The sequence below is a fragment of the Harpia harpyja genome, chromosome 10 (genome assembly GCF_026419915.1).
Source record: "Harpia harpyja isolate bHarHar1 chromosome 10, bHarHar1 primary haplotype, whole genome shotgun sequence".
In the NCBI taxonomy this organism is placed as follows: Eukaryota; Metazoa; Chordata; class Aves; order Accipitriformes; family Accipitridae; genus Harpia; species Harpia harpyja.
Genome location: NC_068949.1, coordinates 15,964,349 through 15,985,244, shown reverse-complemented (window position 1 = coordinate 15,985,244; position 20,896 = coordinate 15,964,349). Strand labels below are relative to the sequence as shown.

Sequence of the window (20,896 nt, the reverse complement as noted above, 5' to 3'; positions counted from 1 at the left end):
AGTTACACATGGCCTCCTCATGAATACTAATAGAAATCAAAGTAGTTAATGTGATTGTCATGAACACTGAAAGAATTAATTACCAGGAAAAAGGATATATATTTTTTTAGCTTAAGCAGTTATTCTTTTTTTTTTTTTTAATGAAATTATTTCTACTGGAGAAAGACCATAAGGCTTTCCTAAAAATGCAGAGCCTTTGTCTAGATTCCAAATGAAGAAGGTGCAGCTGGATGATATGTTAGTAATATATGGCAGCAAATACTTTATAAAGACCTCATTGCCATCTCCATTTCCCTGAAAAGTTCAAATCGCTTCCTATCCAGTTTTAGTTGCCAATGTAGTCATTCTGGTTAGAATTTTGGATGAAATATATTCTTATTTCTATTCAACATGTATGCCACAGAAGCTTTGAGAAGCTATTTTCAGGGTTTTTTTCTGTAAGCAATGATCCCTCTCCTCTGGTTTGTTATTGACCAGTAAAATGCCAGACAGGAATTAAAGCTAATTTGACTGGGAGAGGCACTGAAAAACTACCTGAAGCAAAGGCTGCTAGAGAAAATCTATCTTCCATTTAGGGCTGGCTCTTAAATGTATTTGGTAGTCAGGACCTCCTTAATTTTCAGCTGTCCAAGAGCTAGAGTGGGTTTCCCAAGGTGTGGCAGCTGTGGTAACTCATACCCCTCCAGCCTGGCCTCTTACGTCTCAAGTGCCTCTGCCACAGGGGCCAGATATTGCTGTCCCACCTTGTCATGGGCTGACATGCTTTGGGGGCCAAACCTCCTGCCTCCACCTCCTTCAGCTTAGAGTACATCCTGCCTTGACAGGAGCCTGGACCTACCCCTCACATTCTGTAGAGGCTCACATCTCCCCCCAGACAGGGACCAGATGAGGCTGCAATTATGTTCAGTTGCCAAAATCAAATTCTGTTTTAAAAATTTACCTGCCACTTCTAAGATGACATCTCAGTTTCCTCTGCTGGCACTTGTATTAATTGTTGATACATGGTTCTGTGAACTAATAGTTTTATGCTGTTTTTTTCTCTCTCTGCATGAAACAAACAATATAGCTCTGCATAAGACATTGCAGGCAAGTAAGCTGACAAAAATCCCTCCCTGAAGGAAGATGTTGTCAGCATGTTGACATAGCTGGACTATGGCTGCTAAAAGGAGAGGGAATAAAAAATGAATGTAGAAAACAAAGTAAAAATACTAAGCTCTCATAAGGTATTCTAAGATGGGCTGATTCCAGCAGCAAAGATTATTTCACTGCAGATGTTATAATTTAGTTATAGCTCCATGCATAATATAGCTCCATGCATATAGCTCCGTGCATGATAAGCAGTAAGATTTTATCTCTGTGCTGCTTTAGGAGTTGAGATTTCTCATGAGCAGGTTTTTACTGATGTCTGTATGACTGTCCCTTCAAAAATTTCTTTTGCTGTAACATCATCCGAGACTCCCAAACACAAAAGCTAGCACAGAGGCACAGTGACCAAACTCCCCTTTTAGAGCAGATCTGTCCTATAGCAATTCCAAGCAATCCTTCAAGATCAATTTCTTCGAGAACCCTTTCACTGTTTATTTCCAACCACTATAAATGTTCACACAATAGGAACAGCTCCAGGAGATGATACTGAGATAGCCTTTTCCCTGTCTACTTAAACTGCTCCCTGCCCTCCCCAAACCCTGTCACCTCTAGGCAATACAAACTTCTCCAAACCTAGCAGAGCAGGGACTTACCTGATCACAGCATGTGCCACCGCTGGTGTGCGTCACCTGCCCCACGGGGAGCTGTGACATGTCGGGAGAGAGGCTGAGCCCCTGTCGAGCGGCACAGGAAGGATGAGCTCCCACAGCCCTCGTCTCAGCAAGGAGCTGCACCAGCGGAGCAGGAGACGCTGCAGCAGCCCTGCTCCACCTTCCAAAGCTCAAAGCTCACTTAGGCATTCACCCTCTTTGAGGGAGCTCCCGGGACATGTGTCTACTGGGAATTAAAACCCATGCAGCTAGGTTTTTCAGCTGAGCCTCTCATATCTCAGTTAAATGTCCTGCTCACTAATCTATTAGTGGTGCGCTGTCCCCAGTAGGTTTCTAGAGTCCTCCTGCTTTGTGTTAACTAGGTCTCTGCCCAAGCATGAAAACCAAACGGTTGACCATTGGTCATCGCGTCAGTCATTTGGGTTCAGCCCCTACAGAGCCCAAGACTGATGTCCTAGTGCTGATTCTGTGTGATGCAGCCACCCGTCAGGGACCAGACGCCTGGGCTGGAGGCTGTGACGGGCTCGGTGTCTCTCAGTACCTGTTGCTGAAACTGCTCTTTCTTGCTCAGTTGCACACCACCTGAACAATAGGCTTGCTGCGCTGCCAGCTCAGGCTTCCTACTGACATTCCCCTAATCTACTGAGGAGCAAACAGACACGGGAGAAACACTGCTGCTATTTTGTGTTAGGCTAAGAATAAGAGAGAAAACATTTGGCGCTAAGTAGCTGAAGTCCTGTGGAAAAGTGCTTGTCTGAGGCTTTAGAGGTGACTCACCAAATACTTGCTCAGGTCTGTTCCCAGGCAGGGATCCGAGAGCTCTCTGCTGCCTACTACTGAGAACTGCCACACGCCAGACTCCTGGGTTATCCTCTTCCTTCTCTGTGGTGGCTGCCCTTCCCTGCATCAATTAGCTGTGCATTAAGGGGCAATGTAAGAAACCAACTTGCTAACCCAGCAGTGCCATCCCTCAGCTGAGGCATAAGATAGGCATGGGCTAGTGTTAAGCTCCGCTGACAGCCAGCCAGAACATCCATCCTCCTGGCTTCTCCGCATCCCTGGTCTTGCTGTGTGTGGTTGCCTGCCCTTTCAGATGAGCAGAGTTATAAGAATGTGTTATGCCAGAGCTCTCTGTTCCTCCTCAGAGACAGTGAGGCAATTCAAAAGTCCCAGTGGGTATCTGATAAAGTCCTAATGAGCATGAGGCAGCGAGGGTAGAGTCCCAAGAAGCCTGGCGGTAGGAGTTCTCACAAACTTTGTGCAATGGGATTCTGCTGTATATGCCTGATCCCTGACCATCTTGCATTTAGGGTGGGGGTCCTGCTGCTTCCAAACATCCCAGGGCACTGGTTCTCTCATCTCTTTATCCTGTTTGATGCAGTTTTTTGCCCTGACTTCTTTCCTGATGACGAATTTATGCTTCCTCTGCAAAGGATCATGATGCAATTTACGTGATTATTCAAAATTATTCAGTGCTTATGTTTCCTTAAGTTCTAGGAGCTGCCCAGGGATGGGTGTTTGCTTGCTTCTACTATGGCTTTTCGAGCTGTGTTGGTTAGTTATGACCAATCGCATCTGCCATGTGAAGTCTAATATGTATACACAGGTTTGAAGTCCTCTTTCCACAGCTTGATTGTCCATTGCAAGCATGCAGAAACAAGCCTAGGCTGCATACTGACCTAGCTCATCATCTCCCTGGTTTTGCACTGTCTGGTCCAACCAGGCTAAAATGCACCAGCGTGCCATGGGTAGTGGAAGGAAGCTCCTTTAAGAAGTATTAATAGCTGCTTTGTAGTAATTTCCTGCTTTTCTCAGCTTCTTGCAATAGAGGTGAACACACCGGAGAAATTCAGCTCGACAGCTGACGTAGTTATACGCTTGCTGGATACCAATGACAATGTCCCGAAGTTCTCCTCGGACTACTACATTGCCAGGATCCCCGAGAACTCCCCAGGGGGCTCAAACGTAGTTGCTGTTACAGTAAGTTTCATTCATCTCTTAAGAAATGCTCTCTTTTCTAGGTGTCTGTGGAGACAGTTTAAGTACCTTAAAAATAGTGGACAAGAGGCATGCAGCAAATCTTACTCACCATTCAGCTTCTGGACTGAACTCCATTTCCTCTCTAGAATCAACAAAAAACCATCACTTCTGAAAAAATAAAGTTTTAGGCAAACATTTTTCAGAACAACAAAATTCCTTTGGTTTTTAATTAAAGGCCATCTTCTTTTAAGACAAATCACATGGTCGCAAGTACTAAGAAAGCCCCAGTCTAATCAGTGTCCAGCAGGAAGATTCAGTTATGACTAAGTGGAATTGGATTTACTGGATTTGCTTGCTTAAGAACGATTAAAAAGAAAACAAGATGGCTGCTTAGTAGGTATTAGTCTCCTCCTCCTGGGAGGAATCTGGCCACTAAATGCATAATTAGGCAGTTAATGAAGGCAAGAATATCAAATTAAAATGCTTAGAGCTGAGAAAGAAAGATCCCTATGTAAGTATCCTCTCACAGTGGGAAAAATATGCCCATAGATTTTCCAGTATCTCACATTTTCTTAGAAAGAAAGTCAGGGTATTACAGGGGCCCTATGTGCTGGAGAAGCCATTTCTGTGAGCTGTATCTCTTTAATGCAGCTGCTAGGACTGGAAACAGATCTCATGTTACAAAGCCAAGAAAGCTCCTGGCCATGTGGGGCTCAGTGGGTGATGCAAGTCACCTTGCAGAGGCCTCACGGGTAAGGATGATAGAGGCAGATTGCCAGAGATCTCCAGCACAGGCTGGCTGCAAGTAAAAATATATTAAATAATCAGCATAATAAAGTCCTGAAGGCAAATTTTAGGGATGGAAGAATGAAAGAAGTGGAACATAAACAATACAGAAAAGGTTATTAGAGCAAACTAATAGGAAAGCTGTAGAAAACAGAGATTCCCAAACATCACTATCTTTGCAGCAAGAGGAATAAAAAATTATAGGAGGTAGACAGCAAAAAAGAAACTTTTAAAAAGTTTGCAAAAGCAACAAAACTAGCCATTCTGAGCCAAGGTGCACAGGACAGCATAGCTGAGGAGTCCATGTAAAATTTACTGTCATGTGCTGTCAACTCAGTACTTGACCCAGATTCACAAATATATTTGACAAACTGAGATACTCCAAGTACTCAGGATGGCAATTCTGGCAGAAGTCCCAGGCGTGCAAATGTTTTAGGAAAAGTTAGGCAATCCTAAAGTAGACTGTGGTCAAACTTATGGGGTGAGAGAATCTGACAAGCTCATGTCAAAGAACTAAAAACCACCTGTCAGTAGAACTGCAGGTGTGTTACATCAACTGTGCAGGAATCAAAGACATTGTTCCAGTTTTCAAACATTTAAATGGGAAGATGAATGAATCAACCACTGCCATCATGAATTTTGATGGCCAGATACAACAGTATAATGTAACACCTCCTCAGAGCTATCAGAGAAGCAGGAGCTTGTGGGAATAGCTGTTACTAAATCAATAGCTTTCCTAATCCTGAGCTAAGAAAGGAAGCCAACAAGAGTCCGGAACAAAGATATCATCTGGTGTAGTATCTGCATTAATAAAAGTCATACAGGCACAAGAGTGATTAAAATATAAACAAAGCTGAAATATTGTGTATAGATCGAAACATTTGTTATGCATTACTTTAAATTGAATCAATTAAACAAGCAGAGGCTTAAAAAATACTCTATATAAAGTAAATTTGTCTAGGGAATATACATTAATATTTAACTGATAATTAGGAAAGCTTGAGAGTGGGCAGTTTGTTCGTGTCATTGAGATTAGCTTCACCTCTATTAAAGGAAGGATATGTTAAATATCAATAGATGGAGCCATCTAGTGGCTTTCTCCCTGCTGGAGCCTCTGGGCGCCAGCCTGGCCGGGAGACAGGCGGCATCTTACCACCTTCCCGGGTCAGGCAGTGACATTTCCTTGTGTTACATTTTGCAGTTTTGTGGGTGCACATTTGTTATGTGATTTCCTCCTAAAAATGTGATAGCAAAAAGAGGGAAAAGCATTTGGGTTTTTACATGGCCTGCTGTTAAAAGAAAAATGAAGCATTTATTTTTGCAATTCATTAAAGGATTACTCTCTTATTTTCTTTTCTTAAGGCTACAGATCCAGATTCAGGGCTTTGGGGAGAAGTCAAGTACTCTATCTATGGAACAGGAGCAGATCTGTAAGTAAAAAAAAAAAAAAAAAAAAAAAAAAGAAAACTACATAACCTCTAAGCAGAGCTTTAAAAGAATTTAAAAAGAAAAAGAACAGGCTCATGCTTGACCTGCTCATTTCCAAGGACATTTATGCCATGTTCTTTATGAATTCTATGAAAACAACAACAGAAAAACTAGTGTGATCATTAAACATCTGCTTCATGAACCCACGGAATTTTACCCACAAGTCCCCAAAGAGACATAAGGCAGCTGAAGTACCAACACACAGGATCTGTTCAATCACCATTCGAAAAACACTTGTAAGAGAAAGAGGAGGTTTTGGTCTAGTTGTTGTGAAAAGTCAGTTCTGGGGGAAAAAATAAATCCCTTGCTCTTCCCCTTCCCTTTCCATATACCTGTACAAATAGTTCAGTTTCAACTCTTGTCAAAATAAATCAAAGAAGACAAGACTTTCAAGAATATAAACTTTAACTTTGGAGGCCAGCTGCATTGTGTGTTCAAAGCATTTTATATATTTAAACCTAATAGTCCTGCATCAGGGAAGAAGGGAATCTGATGCTTACTTGATTTTGTAGGCCTAGCTCCCTCTCCATGCCTTTGGGGACAGTGCTGGGGTAAGAACATCCTAAAACACTGGGTTCTCCCACACTGCTTCCATCCCAGCAGTTGCCCTGGCCCATTGGTTGGGGCTCCCAGCCATGGCTAGCATCACTGGCCATCACAGATATTGCTGCTGGAACCTGCAGCTCCTCGACATGGTGCGGCTGCAGGGCAGAATACTGGAAATAAATGAGCTTTTCAGGCACTCATCCCCAGAATCCGTTTTTCTCCGTACATTATCCACCTGGAGTTAAAGCTGAACTCTTCTTGTTAAGGTGAAAGCCGTTTAGAGGCACAATCAGAGTCCAAAATCCAAGATGTTAAGGGTGAACCTCTTCTGTAGCCAGAAGGATACACATATGGAAGCATTTCCACGATGGATTATTTTGAGCTCTTCACTAAGTCCTTAAGCTAGCTGCTAACTGCATAGAGGCAAGCAGGCAAAGGTCATGTCATGCAGGCACACCTCTCACGTTTAAAATATAGCAGCTGGTGCAAAGAAGCTTGTGAAGGTTGTTGACAAAGGATTTAGAAAAAATGTGAGTGCAACTTTATTCTGATTCGAGTTATGGGGATGCCCAGACTCACAGTTTTTATGCTGTTGAATGAGGAATTTAAGATGTGAAGACTTTTTTTTTCTTCTTAAGTATGACTTTTTTTCTTTTCCTTGTGCCAGAATGGCACGGCTCTGCAAGGCTGGATTGACTTCCTAGCCCTGGGACCTCCAGATTTGCGGAACACAAAGTTAGATGCAGATTTGAGAGTTTCAATTAGACACATGATTTTTTTCATCAGTGGATATGCAGTTGTGTTGGCAGAAAGATGAATTGTACTGGGGTAAGAGGAATGGTGTTAACTGTTGAAGATAAAACCATTATGCTGGTAATCCTACATCCAAACTGCCATTGGGAGTGGGGTACACTGCTGTGATGTCTTCACATCTCAGTGCTTCTATTCTTCCACTAAAATGGGGGTGATGAGTCTCGTCTCAGCATGGTTAGGCTGGGTTGAGTGCTAAGGAGGCACTCAGCACAGGCACTGTCTCCTACCAAGAGTTTGCACTGCTCTTTCCACCTCCAGGTCTCGGCTTTCGTCAAAACTATTTGTATTTAACAGGGTAATGAAAACAGTTGAGGATTCTGGATTATTAAGTGCCCCTTTTATAATCACTCTCAATTGCACTCACAGTTGGAATACAGAAAATATTTTGGTATCCTGTACATTAACTAAAGGGTATATAAAACCTTTCATCCGTTAAAAACCCTACTGCTTGGAGCCTGCACTGGCAGTCCATTTTAAAGAGACACTGTGTTGGTATCATCTTCTCTATAAATCCAAGCTTTTGGGTGACACTTTTGACAGTGTCTCAGTAACTACAAATGTGTAGAATTGAACCTGCTACAGATAAATCTGAACACCCACTCCATCCCAGTGCCAGTCTATGGAAAAGTGATTATTTTTGGAGGAGATAATTTGCCCTGCACTTTGGGGGATTTGAGAGCAGCCATTTTTCCTACCCATTCTGAGAAGTGAAGAGCTTAAATATCATACACAGCATGCTTCCCTTAGCTATTGAGGTGATATTAATCAATCTTAATTTATGCAGGACATGATCTGATACATGGTACTTATAAAATGAAAAAAAAAAAAAGGCAGTTCCTTAATGTTTAATGCAAAGAAATCACTCTGGGAGAAGGCCATCACACTGAGCATTTACTGAGGACAAAGACTTTAACAGAAAATGCAGCTAAAATGACTAATGCACAACAGATAGAAAAACACCAGACACTGATAGTTCTCCGGTTTTCAAGCCTAAAGGAACAAGCCAAAAATAGGTGGAGTGAATGATTTGGAAACATCGGCCAGACAGGACTTCAGTGAAAAGTACTAATCTTTGGACACAGCATTTCAATGTTTAGAGTCCGCCTTTGCCCCAGGCTGTAAACACACATTAAGTGACCAAAAACCACAAAAGTCTTTTCATGCTGCTTTTCCAGGTTTCTAATCCACCCATCAACGGGTATAATTTACACCCAGCCCTGGGCTGTATTAGATGCTGAAGTGAACTCGAAGTATAATTTCTACGTGAAGGCAGAGGACACCGATGGGAAATACAGCTTGGCTGAAGTGTTTATCACTGTGCTAGATGTCAATGACCACTCTCCAGAGTTCAATGAAAACATCCAGGAAAAGACGATGATCATCGGGTCACCGGTGAAGATAGAGGTGAGAGACGACACAGTGCGTCACAAAGCAGAGTGCTTTGGAAAAGCCCCAGCTCTGCTGTTTGCTGCTCAGGGATCATGATGAATGTCTAAAGTTGGCTTTTCCTGGGGCTTTATTTTGCACATCCATTTGTATGTAACAAATGGATTAAAGTGTGGAATGATAGTATTTACAGGCTGCTGAGAAGGAGAAATAAATTCTATAGGCAAAAGATAAAGTTCTGTTACAGTATTGGAACCATCAGCTGGTGGAGGATCCTGGATTATACAGTGATCATAAGCCCAAATAAGATGAGTGAATGAAAGTACAGGGTTTTGAATACTTAACCTTCCTGCCGCACCTTTGTGCTCAACGACACAACTTCTTTCCCTTGTCTTTGCAGAATTGTATTCATTGACCCAGTGTGGAACAGGAGGTAAAAAAAAAAGCAATAACAATTCACAGGCAAAGGAGCAGAACATCCTACGTTACACATATTTGAATGCATATAGTGAAGCCTGATTACACAACACCTATTGTTAGCAGAATAAATTCCACAGCACAAAAATTAAGGCAGCTAGATTTTATAGTGTGGAGTTAATCCCACTGTTCTCTATCACTTCACATTTGTCCCCCATGCTGTGTGAGAAGCTCCCCAGCAGTGGACCATTTGCATCTACAGATAGGTTATGGTTCAGTTTTTCCTCTGATTTTATTTAATCTCAAATAGAAATCACTTACACAAAAAAACCTCTAGTCCTGCTGTTTTTCACTAGAAAATGTAGCATAGCTGTTACCAGAAAAGAGGAAATTGTTTCCAAGATGAAACAAAAACAGCCCAGTCATCTCACAGCATGGATATTATCAGAAGTGAACACTCAGAAACTTTTAGAGTTTTGTCTTCAGGCAAAGATACAAACAACAACATCTTTGTTCTTTACGCTTCCCCTACCAGGCTATAGATCAAGATGCAGAAGAACCCAACAACATTGTGGATTATTCCATCATGCAAGCAGATCCAGCCAATGTGTTTGATATAGACCAAAGCACGGGGGAAATCAAGCTGAAATCCTATATCCGTTCCCTGGACATCATCCACAACATCACAAAGAACAAAGACTGCATATGGTCAGTGGTGGTGCAGGCCAAAGACCGAGGCTCCCCGTCCTTCAGTACCACGGCAGTTCTGAAGATTGATATCACAGAGGAGGTAAGCAAATGTTTTAGAAAAATTCTTATATGTGAGATGATCCTTGAGAGGCACCAGAGTAGTCACTGCTTCCTCCATTTCTGACACTAAAAATGCTTCAGGAGTCGAAATCAACAGCCAAAAAGTTGCCAGTCATTGCTTCTCCTTTCTTGCTAGCTCCGTTCTGTAGAGTGTTTCTAGAGCCTTGTGGTGAAGCTGGATTCTATAGCCACAACTGTCAAAGACATTTTGATCAGAGAAACTGAAAGGTACAAAGGTGGGAGCATAATGTGGTTGGGAGATGAATTTCTTGCATCTGGTTGTTAGAGATAGATGCAAATTAAGGACTGCAGACTCCCGAGAGTAAAGGTAAATCCTGACTGCTAAGTTTCTGCTTTTTTGTTTTCATTCAGGAGATGAAAACCTTTTTCCCCTACAAAAAGTAAGTGGAAAGTAGCTGGGGCCAGAGTGAAATATATCAGGCCAGTTTTGCAAGTCAACATAAGTGACACAGGAAAAATGAGAAAAACTTATAGAAGTGCTTTGAAGTATGTAGAATTTTGGATGTGAGTTTCATAATTGCAGTATTATCAGCAGACAGAACAAGAAGACTCTAAAAAATAGCACTTGTAGGTTGAAAGTTTCCTGTTAGTCCAACTTTTACATCAACCAAAGAACAAGCAGCGATTTATGGTGAGCAGCACATGCTCACATGATTCTTGTTTATTGTAACTGCCTCGACATGCCTTTAAGTAGGTACCAGCAGGGAGGAAATGGCCTTTCAAGTAGATGAGAAACACATCATTAGCCTTACGGTCTCTGGACCACACACATACCGGGCAAAGATGCAAATCTCTTCCTACAGACAGCAGTTGGCCTTCTTTTCGCTTGGTCAAAATGCACCCACTGCTCCTTTATCTGCTACAATCTTTCGCTGTTTTCTCCATCTCCTCTTATTCCACTGATACCCCTTATCAGGTGCATTTCTATCATACTTTTTGTATAGGGCTCAGAGCCTGCTGGAGGTCAACAGGTGTCTGCAGCGAACACTTGCACTCCTCAGCAAGGTAAACTCAGCCACCAGCAGTGCAGGAGTAATTCCCGGTCTCTGCTGTCAGCGCCTGCCCCACCAGGACTGCCCTAGCAGAGGGGGTGCCTGGCCTGGGGCTGCGGGCTGGGGCTGTCCAGCCCTGCTGCAGGCTCCATGGAAGCCGCCGTGCAGCGGCGCTGGGGCTAGGCATGGCCAGAGCACGCCGCTTCAAGGCTCTGCCGTGTGGACGGGGGGGGGGGGGCATGCTGGGTCTTTGTAATTAGTCTAGCGATTTAGCCATTCTTATTGATATAAAGGAAATAAACTGCCTAACGCTTTGATTTCCCATGGAAACCGTAAGATTGGGTGGGTTTTATACAGCAAATAGGAATTGCTACCCGCAGCCAACAGTGGGAGTGCCCGCCCTCCCTGCCTTGCTTCCAGGCTTCTCACAGGGCACACGTTTCAGGAGTGCATGGCCCTGGCTGGCCTCGGGCCCTGTCCCCACTGTTGGCCTCCAGCATCTGGCCTCCAGCTTTGCCTCCCCTCCCGGATGAGCCGTAACCTCTCTGTCAGCGTGGGGCTAAGGCTGAGGCGTGTCGAGGGGAGGGAGGGTGCCCCACACCTCCTCTGCCGGGGCAGGAGATGTGTCCCTGAACCGGCTGGTGAAGGACATCTGGAAGGAAAACAAGAGCAGCTGATGCTTTGGGATAACGAGTTTCCTGGATTTCATTCTAGTGCTTGAAGCAACATCAGCACCTGATGAAGAAGGTGTCTCATACAAAGTCCCCTCTCTGCTTCCTTTTCTCCCCCTCCAGGGGTACAGATCTGGCACAAAGTGAGGGAGCACCCCTCCTGATAAAGTCTAAAAGGGAAGCAGAGAGGGCTGTCAAGACATGGATTCCTCTCAGACACAGTTTTTCCCTTCTTCCCATACTCTTTGTGATGCCAAGTCCCGACACAGAGCCTGAGATAGCAATAGCATCTTCTTTCTTCACTTGAGTAGGTCTCTTCAGCAGGATCTACACTACTAATCTGATGTTGCATCCTCCATAAGCTTTTGTACATTTCTCCATTATTTCTTCCGTTGCTTGCAGTGATTTGAGTTGGTTTTTTTTTTTATCCAAGAGCATCATCTCTCCTAGCAAAAACCACTCTCAAATTTCAGCTTGCATGTGAGCGAGATGCAGTGCCACTGTGCAAAACCTGTGGTCACTTCCTATGTCCCAGAGACAGCACAGTCACTGCTAACACTTTGTGAAGAAAACAGTCTCTTGGTATAGGGACATTGTGTACACACACACTCACGCTCTCGCTGTTACAAATGTACATTTCAACCCCCTGTGCTCCAGCTGTACAAAGCCTCTTTCAGTTAGCTGTTTGGTGGGCATGTATGTATTACTGATTTTGGATAAGGAGGATATTTTGAATACATCCTCTAGAGGCTTCCTGCAGTGTTAATCACACTAAGTAATTAAACAGGCATATTTTCTGATTAACATTTACCATTGCAATTAGCGCCAGGCTGTGCCCTTCGAGATAGATGCCTTGTGGCTAAGTTCAGCAGTATTGCACATCAAAAGGACCTTTTGCTCTTGGAAAAATACAGTGATAAAAAATTCCAGAGGCCTTTTAATTTAACTGAGTCTGGTTTTATGGAAGTTGGTATTGAGCGGCATCTGTTAATTTCCTATCCTTTCTCAACAGAATAAGAAACATATGCTGAAAAAGCCACTCTTTTTTCACCCTTATGTCTCACTCAAAAATCTATTCCTGCTGCCCAAGATTTTCACGGAAAGCATCTTCCCACTCCTGATCCTGAATGTTGGCCTGATGGAGCGACCCCTCTGCCTCTTCATGACTCCACTGAGGTTCCGCAAATATATGGGGGCGTGTTTTTACCCCTCTTCATGGACTGAGGCTTAAGTCCACATTTAGACAGCATAATCTGTGGTTCTTAATAGCTTTGGCCACTCATTTAGACTTCTAAATGTAGCTGGTGAGTCTCAGTTTTAGATTCTCCTAATTGAAAGGTTCACCAAATACCTTCCGTGAATTAATGTGGATATCTCCTCCTCCCTCACTCTAACTCTGCAACCATGGGAACTGTGGTTGCTGATGGCACCAAACATCCTTTGCCACATTTGCAGAGCAGTTAGCCTCTTCTTTCCACAGTTACACAGACCTCGAAAAAAATTGTTCAGAGAAGGTTGGTTTGATTTGAGAAGTCTTGCCCCATGCTCGTGTTTGCATTGCAAAGTGGTGTAAATGCAGGCTTCGTATACGGGGATAGCACTGCTCTTTGGGATAAGCACTGGAGGGGGCAGCTTGTGTTCTACCTCGGATCAGGAGTTACTTCTGAAGCAAATCTCCTGATCATCCCCACACACTGTGGGATGGCTCATGTCTCAGATAGCTCCAAGCACACAAACGGACTTCTTTCAGATGAAAATGTGTTTGGGGAGCACACCTAGTGTGCTTTGGCACTAGCAGGCTGTCCGTCCCTGCAACCAGGCTAGAGCAATCTGAAGCAAAATCCCAGAAATGCTGAATATGTGGAAGCGGGCTCCTCAGAACCAGCTGGTTTGTTGTACAGATCCACTTGCCCAAGTCGACACAGCCTGAGTTGTCTATAATCTGCGATAGCTTGGGCTCTTAACAGCTTCACCTACTTACTTAGACTTCTAAATATAGCTGGTGAGCCTTAGCTGGTCTCGTGGTTGAACAGCTCAACCACACACTCCTGTTGGGTCCAACTTCGGGATATGTTGCCCATTTGTTCTGCTCACTGCAACCCATGCATTATGAAAGGCTCTTGAGAAGCTGCCAGGAGGTGTTGATGCCTGCACACTGCAAACCGTTGTGGCAGGAGAGAGAAAAACAAAGGAAATAAGTCACCATTTCAGTAGCAAAGAGAGACATGGGCATCCCTTTGGAAAACTCAGGGTTTTGAAGAGGAAGCCACTGTGGAGGAAGGGTGGCAAGAATAAGCCCCACGTGCTGCAGAGGGGTGTTTTCCACAGCCTGCCTTTCAGGTACACAGCCTGAAAGCATCTATCTACACTTAAACTGCACAGTGCTGGGTCTTACGAAACTGGCTTCAAAGGCATGTGTCAGTGTTAGAGCCCCTCAAAAGCTGGCGAGTCCCAGTGACTGCTGGACACTTCAGCACCCCACGGGACTTGGGCCGAGGAGCTTCTCTGCAGGGGAAGGACAGTCACAAGGGTTCTGCAAAGGACCATACATGCCTGTTGAATAAACAGGTGATGACATCTTTTAATCCAAACAGGTGCTTTAATGTTTTTAATTGTATTCTTGTCCCAGGATTGGAGTTCTTTCTCGAAGCCAATACGAACAGCTTAGCTACTTCCAAATGTCTGCCACGGTTCTGTAACCCTCTAATTGTCCCCAACCCTTCTCTGGGCCAGTGCTCATTATAACTGTGAAGTCACAGCAAAAACAACAGCACAGCGTTATCTTTTGTGAGCAGTGGTATTTTAAGTCCTTTGATGGCTATTAAGAAAGAGAGTGCTTCTTCCAGGTTTTGGCCCACAGAGATATGACAGTGCTTCCCATACCAGCTTTCATTTCATTGTGTATCTGCTTTTGGTTTATGTTTACAAGAAAAATCAGTACTCTTCAAAATGCAGCGCGCCTCTTAGGAAAAACCAACAGCTAAATGAATTACAAAGTGGCACTATTTGTTGACCCAGTTCTGAGGCACTGTTGGTAATCGATACAAGGACTTGATGGTGTTTTGTATGTATGTGCTGGGTAGTGCTCAGGGCCAAACTGCTTAAACTTAGGTGTCCAAATGCTCCCAGACTTTCACTGTCAGAGGGTGCTCAGACCTCTCAGACCTGTTCTGTGTGTTAACTGACTGGGCCACAGTGATGACACAGACAAGACTGCAAAGCTTTTTGGTGACAAATGCACTTACCATAAGCCATTCTGCAGGCTGGTGAGGGTGATGACATTCCAGGCTGGGTTTGCAAGTTATTCCTCCTATTTATCCTGTGAGTGTCATGGCCATGACAAACAGAAATTCTCCCACTCTATGCTTACAAAATGCCTTATGTTTTTATGCAGACATTACAGAAGAGTTGTTATCAAAGGCTGATTCTAGGCAAAGCTTTGTATAGTACAGGCCCAGCAACTAGAGTATAGGCTGAACCAGCTGTTAATGGTCTTAGTTTTGGTATTAATCACCTCTTCATAACTGGAAGCTCTGAAGAGGTGCCAAGCTTGGTGAGACAAGGGGCAGTTGAAGGAAGCCAAATTCTGAAACTCCCCATAGGATTTCCATCAGTTCTTACTGCTGCAGCTGTTGTACACTGGCAACATAGACATGTACTTCTGTCTAATCCCATTTATTCAAGATTTTCAAATAGCTAGTCAAACGATTATTACTGAGACATAGCATCTTCTTAAGTATATGCCATCTTTCTCCTTGTGTTGGTCCTATACTATTTAGCCATCAGGGCCTTGCAACAAAATAGATCTTGACAACACTCATAATAAATGGACTCATTTGAGGTCATGTACTAAGCAGGGTTTATCTGACACTTAATTCATCAGACTTTCACATGAAGTTAAGTAAGCCAGGGTAGAATTTCTGCCATCTGATGGGATTTAAGTACACAAAATCCATGTCATGCAGAACAGCAAAGCTGATGTGAAACCAAGCTCCATCAAAGTCATGGGCTGCTCTGCCTTTGGTTTCTAGCTCAGGTCCATTCTTAATTAAATAATGGAAAAAATCTTTGCACAGCAAAATGATGAAAATTGGTTACTACCTGTAAGGTAACATGGTCCATGAGTTTCAACAGCATTTCTTCACCCATTTCTCTTTGGCAACAAGAAACATTCAGGGTAGGGGAAGAGAGAGCTTGGATAATGTGTTTGAGGTAGGCTGTGAAAATACAGAAGTGAAGTGAAGAAGGGTGTTTATTAATGAATTTACATTCCCTAAGTTTAGGGATGCGATTTAAAAATAAATAGTATTGCTGTGTAATACATGACAAGAGGCACTCTGAAGCAGCCTTTGGGGATACTCTTAGTCATCTCCCTCCACAGACTGGGGAGCGTAAAGAGATGAGCGTCCAATTTGGAGTCATACGGGGAAATCCATCTGATCTCACTTCAAATGTCTAAAAATCAGAGGTTCAAGTCCAAGCTAGTCACAAGGCTCTCCTTATACTCACTGTCTTTGATACCTGTTTTAGCATGTGGTGACTACTACTCTGGAGGTGTCCTTTTCTCCCCATTGACTAAAAGCTGGGAGCTTAAGACCACTAACTGAAATGCCGATAACCTGTTACTAGACATGCAAAGTTTGGGTGATGATTCCCTCCCGGGGTCGAGGCCAGAGGAGTGGGGCATGGTGGGTAGCCCTGTCTCTCTGCAGCTGCACATAGCTTAATGACCAGCTCTTGGTAAACAAACTCGCTTGTGAGTCTGCCGTTTCTGAAGGATCTCCTGGCCTTGCACAACACTACTGTCTGTCCAGATACCATTGCAGGAGCTTGTATTCATTATGAATTTCTCTTGGAAATGTAGTCCATGCCATGAATAATGGTGATCTATGTGCCACGCTGCTACCCTTTATTCCCTGATCAGCCAGGTGTTTATATGTGCTTCCTAACTTCTTTTAGTGTTTCTGGATTCAGTTCAATGTCACTGAGTCTCCTCTCCTGTGCCTAGTTCAACACTTAGCTCCCTTTATTGTATACGCTCTCTATCCTGTACACATTTCACCCTAGTTCCCTAGCTGTATTTATAATAGATCCTGGCCTCTTTCAAATATAACCATGTGAGGGTTGATCATTTCTCTTATTTTTGATATTTCCAGATCAAGTCCAGGGTAAAATCCTATATTTTAGGCCTCAAGAAGCGTCCATGGACAATATTTGGAATATGCATGAGTGGCGTCCTTTCCACCATTTCTGTAACAATGGTGATCTCCACCATCATGTACTGGAAAAGTGTGAAAAGATCCAGGCTCCACCCGCAGGGCAAAATCCGCAAAATCATACGGGGACCTCCGAGACGCACAGTGTGCTAAGCTACAAAGTGAACTGGCCATTCATTTGTCCTTAATATGCCATATGTAGCTCATGTTGTTGTTTTTTTCTTTTATTTCTAAAAGCAAAGCTCTTTAGCTCTACTCATCTTCCCTACCTCAAAGAGTTTTGTTATGTCTGTAAAAGAGTACTTGAAAACAGAATGCAGCACATACCTGCTAACTACTCATTTGTATACTGTAATTTTATAAAGTGAAGTTTTCTCATAATATTTTCAATGCTCAGTAATAGTCCTGTAAACTGCATCACCATATCACCTGCAACTGTTTTTGAAAGATCATTTTCTACTCACAAACTTCTGTTTGTGTTCAACACTATTATTCCTAGGAAATTAACTCTGAAGTGTAGTACAACAATACAGCTGCAGATCCTGGAGCCAATTATTTTCTTGCTCGGTTCTTGCAAGTTAAACAAACACTATGGTGACATGCAGGAATCTGTCCTAATTTGGTGGTAATACTCCTGTAAACTTTCGTGTTCGACAGTCATCCCTCTCACAATACAGTAATGCTTGCCCAGTCTCCTGCTCCATCTAAATTCTCCAAACTTGGACTGGCTCTTTGACTCTCATTTTTTTTTAGAGACAACTTCCATTAGTCAGCCCCTGCTTGTTACATATTTTGGACAAATGAAATTTCTGGGTCACTGTCTGTCCCATAGAGTAAGTCACGTGTTTTCTTTGTACTCTTTTACAGACTCTTCACAAAGGGCCTATGGCCGCCTTTTTGATGCAAACTAAAGATAACCCCATGAAAGCCTTAGGAGTGCTAGCTGGTGTCATGGGCATAATGGTGCTGATAACTATCATGATCTCTACTGCCATGTTCTGGCGCAATAAGCGGTCCAACAAAATCATGCCGGTAAGAAGGATCATAAAAAAGAGACAGACCCCACAGTCCCGGACAGTCAGGATGGAGTGGCTGAAGTTCAAGAGGCCCAGCAATGCTGCCGAGAAGTTTGTTGTTGAGGATGATGCCAAGAGCCTCCACAACGAGAACAGCAACAACAACATCCAGGTTGCCCCCGTGCCACCGACCGCCCCCTTGCCCCCGCCACCTCCTGCCCTGGCTCCCAGGGGGGACGCCCCAGGGTGGCGGGTGCCAACCGTGTCCGGCTCCCTCACTCCCAAGTTTATAAACAAGCAGCTGAAGAAGAGAGGTCATGGCAGCGCCCACAATGCCCTCGTGTCAGAGCTCAAAATGAAGTTTGAGGAGAGGAACGCAGCTATCAGTGAGCCCCACATCTAGGTGCTCTTGGCAGCCCCCAGAGACTGCAGATCATGGCTGTGCATGGATATATTTATGTGCCGTGGTCTTCCCGCGTCTGTCAGCACCCTGTGAACTGACAGCAGCTTCTTGCTGTGATAGCCATCCCTCACCTTCTGCAAGTATTACACACTACGGAGTTACCCCACCCATAGCAAACTCTGCGGCCCGTGTCCAGTTGCGACTGCAGTCCCTTCGGCTCGTGTCCCAGTGCTGCTCCCTCCCTGCAGCTGTCTGACCGGGCTGCTGAGTACCCTCACACCAGCCACCATCTCCCCAGGCAAACGGAGATTCAGGTTGCCCTGGTTTTGGAGGTCCCTACCCAGAGTCCTGGTTTTCAACCAAGACGCTCTGCAGCCAAGGCACTGGACGATGCCACTTCTGACCTGGTCTGGCAGGTGGATTTGAGGTGTCCAAAAACACATCACTTCAAATCCCAGACCCACTTTTGAAGAAGATGTTGGCCTGGCTGTGGCACCAGCACCGATGTGCAGGTCTCCTACATCAGTGACACTGCGTGCTGCAGGAGGATAGCATGTAGCTGGTACTTGCTGTCCTCAGGGCGCGACATGCTTTGCAACAGCTGGTGGAGTGATGTGCTCATGGCCCGAGTACCTTCATTTCCAAAAGGTAAGCGGGCAGGCTTGGAGAAGTTCTTCATTTTCCTGCAGCTAATGCCGGATTTTGCCAGAGTACGCTGACATGATGCTGCGCTTTGCTTCTGCCCTGGACTTGCTTGCTCATCAGGGGACGGGAGGGCCACCTCAGCCTTCCCTAGACCAGCTGGGGAAAGATTTGAGCACAGTTCAATAGCAGCGCTCACTCCTTCTGACACCGCGTCCCCTCATGAAGGAGAGGCCAGCAGGAGAAGGACATGATTAAAAGCAGCAGGGAAGACAAGGTAAAACCGAGAGAAAAATGATAAGTGAAAAATACAGATAAGTGCTGGAAAGTCACATATGTCCATCAGGGAAGTGTCTGGAAAGATCATTTGGTTTTGTGCACTGCTAGCAGGAGGTGTCGGGGAATGTATTTCATCACCTCTCCTGGCTTACTCCAGGGACTGGTGAGTGCAAAAGGAGGTTTCCATAAAATATTCTTGTTTGTCCTATCAGTATTTTTGAGTGAATTATGCAACAGTTAAGGGAGCGGGTGGTGTGGGGGGGGTGGCATCTGACACCTTTTTTTCCTGTTACGTGACCGTAAAAAGGCACCAAAGGCAGAGCACTTTTTTTCACTGGATCTACCCCACAGTTTCTCCCTCATGTTTGTTTCTGAGGGATGTTTTTCAGCTGGGCCTGGCTGTTTCCCATCCCCTGGGGAGAAGGCAGCACGCCGGGCTGGCTGGGGAGCAGCACCCTGCACCCTCTGCCTGAGCCCTGGCCCCGCAGGGCAGCTGTGCTCCCATGGATCAGCACCGTGAACATCAAGGTGGAGAGCAAACCCTACAGGACAGGACACTGTGTTAATTCATGAGACTCTTGTCCAGCTGTTTTCAGCTGGATCAGCAGACCTGGTCCTCAGGGGCTCCTCTTCTCTCACCCCATTAGCTGGTCTAATTCCCTTTGTTTGCACCAGGACTTCATCAGCGTAGGGGATAGCTGGTTGAATAAGAAGTTACCCACTTACAGGGAAAATCCTGTAATTTTGAACTTCAGTTCAAGCCACCTAGAAGACAGAGGGTGACCATGGCTCATGTCACCCGTGGGCTGAGCCAGGGGCTGTAGCCGAAAGGTGCGGCAGGGTCCCAGCTGGGGGCCGTGGCAGCAGCACTGCTCCCAGAGCCTCTCCACCTCTCTCATTTCCTCCACTGTTTTTTTGCTTATTCCTCCTCCTGGAGCCGCGTGGCGTGAGGCCTAGGCTCTTGCGTTGTGTGCGGTCACCTCATCCTTGTCGTTCGGCTGTGAGCCGGTGGGAGGGAGGGTACGTGCAGCCCCCGGCCCCAATCCTGCTGCCCCGCACAAGCACGCATCTTCTGCTGGTTGCGTCTCCACCAACTTCTGCAATGTTTCCCGAGGTACCAAGAGTTTGTGATTTATTTCCTGTACTACTGTTTTCCCGCTGTTGTGTTGAAGCCAGTACTCAATGTTCATTCTCCAGTGAGGAAAGCCTTTAAAGACCATTCAATTAAGTGAGATTTAACAGGAGTTATAGGCTTATAGTCTTAGAGATTATATTTAAGAGGGAATAAAGATGTTTTATTACTATGCTGTGAGACTTTTTTCCAGTTACTCTGTATTTCAACTTCAGGGGTGTTTTTTTATAAATAAAAAAAAAACTGTAAAAGGTGCTTCTGTGCATGATGTTGTTCTGCTGGCAACGATGCCTTGTCATTTTTTGTTACGTGACCACACGGGCACAGGCAGCCAGCTTCCTAGGATGACCAAATGCCTCCTTTTTCAGACTGTGAGTCAGGAGAGGGACCGTGTCGGTTTGGGGCAACACCAGCCTGGAAGGAGAGGAGGCAAGAAGCGGGATGCCGTGGAGCACGGCGGACGGGCAGGGTCACAGACGAGCCCCTGGCCGAGTGCCCGTTGTGCTCTGCAGCCCACTGCAGCATGGCCCGGGGAGCAGGA

The 20,896-nt window shown here is 44.7% G+C and overlaps 1 protein-coding gene across 3 annotated transcripts in view; it reads left to right on the top strand.

Moving 5' to 3' along the window:
* The window catches only part of CDHR1 (cadherin related family member 1), a 49,580-nt gene extending 28,980 nt beyond the window's left edge, over positions 1-20,600 (top strand). For 2 of the 3 annotated variants that reach the window (XM_052799525.1, XM_052799524.1), the window contains 5 exons: positions 3,573-3,737; positions 5,886-5,953; positions 8,546-8,774; positions 9,709-9,963; positions 17,751-20,600. In XM_052799525.1, coding sequence (XP_052655485.1) covers positions 3,573-3,737; positions 5,886-5,953; positions 8,546-8,774; positions 9,709-9,963; positions 17,751-18,302 — 1,269 coding nt within the window. In that variant the 3' untranslated portion in view covers positions 18,303-20,600. Of the gene's footprint in view, positions 1-3,572; positions 3,738-5,885; positions 5,954-8,545; positions 8,775-9,708; positions 9,964-16,823 lie in introns of all 3 variants that reach the window. The other variant, XM_052799526.1, reaches the window with a different exon arrangement.
* The last annotated feature ends 296 nt before the right edge of the window (positions 20,601-20,896 follow it).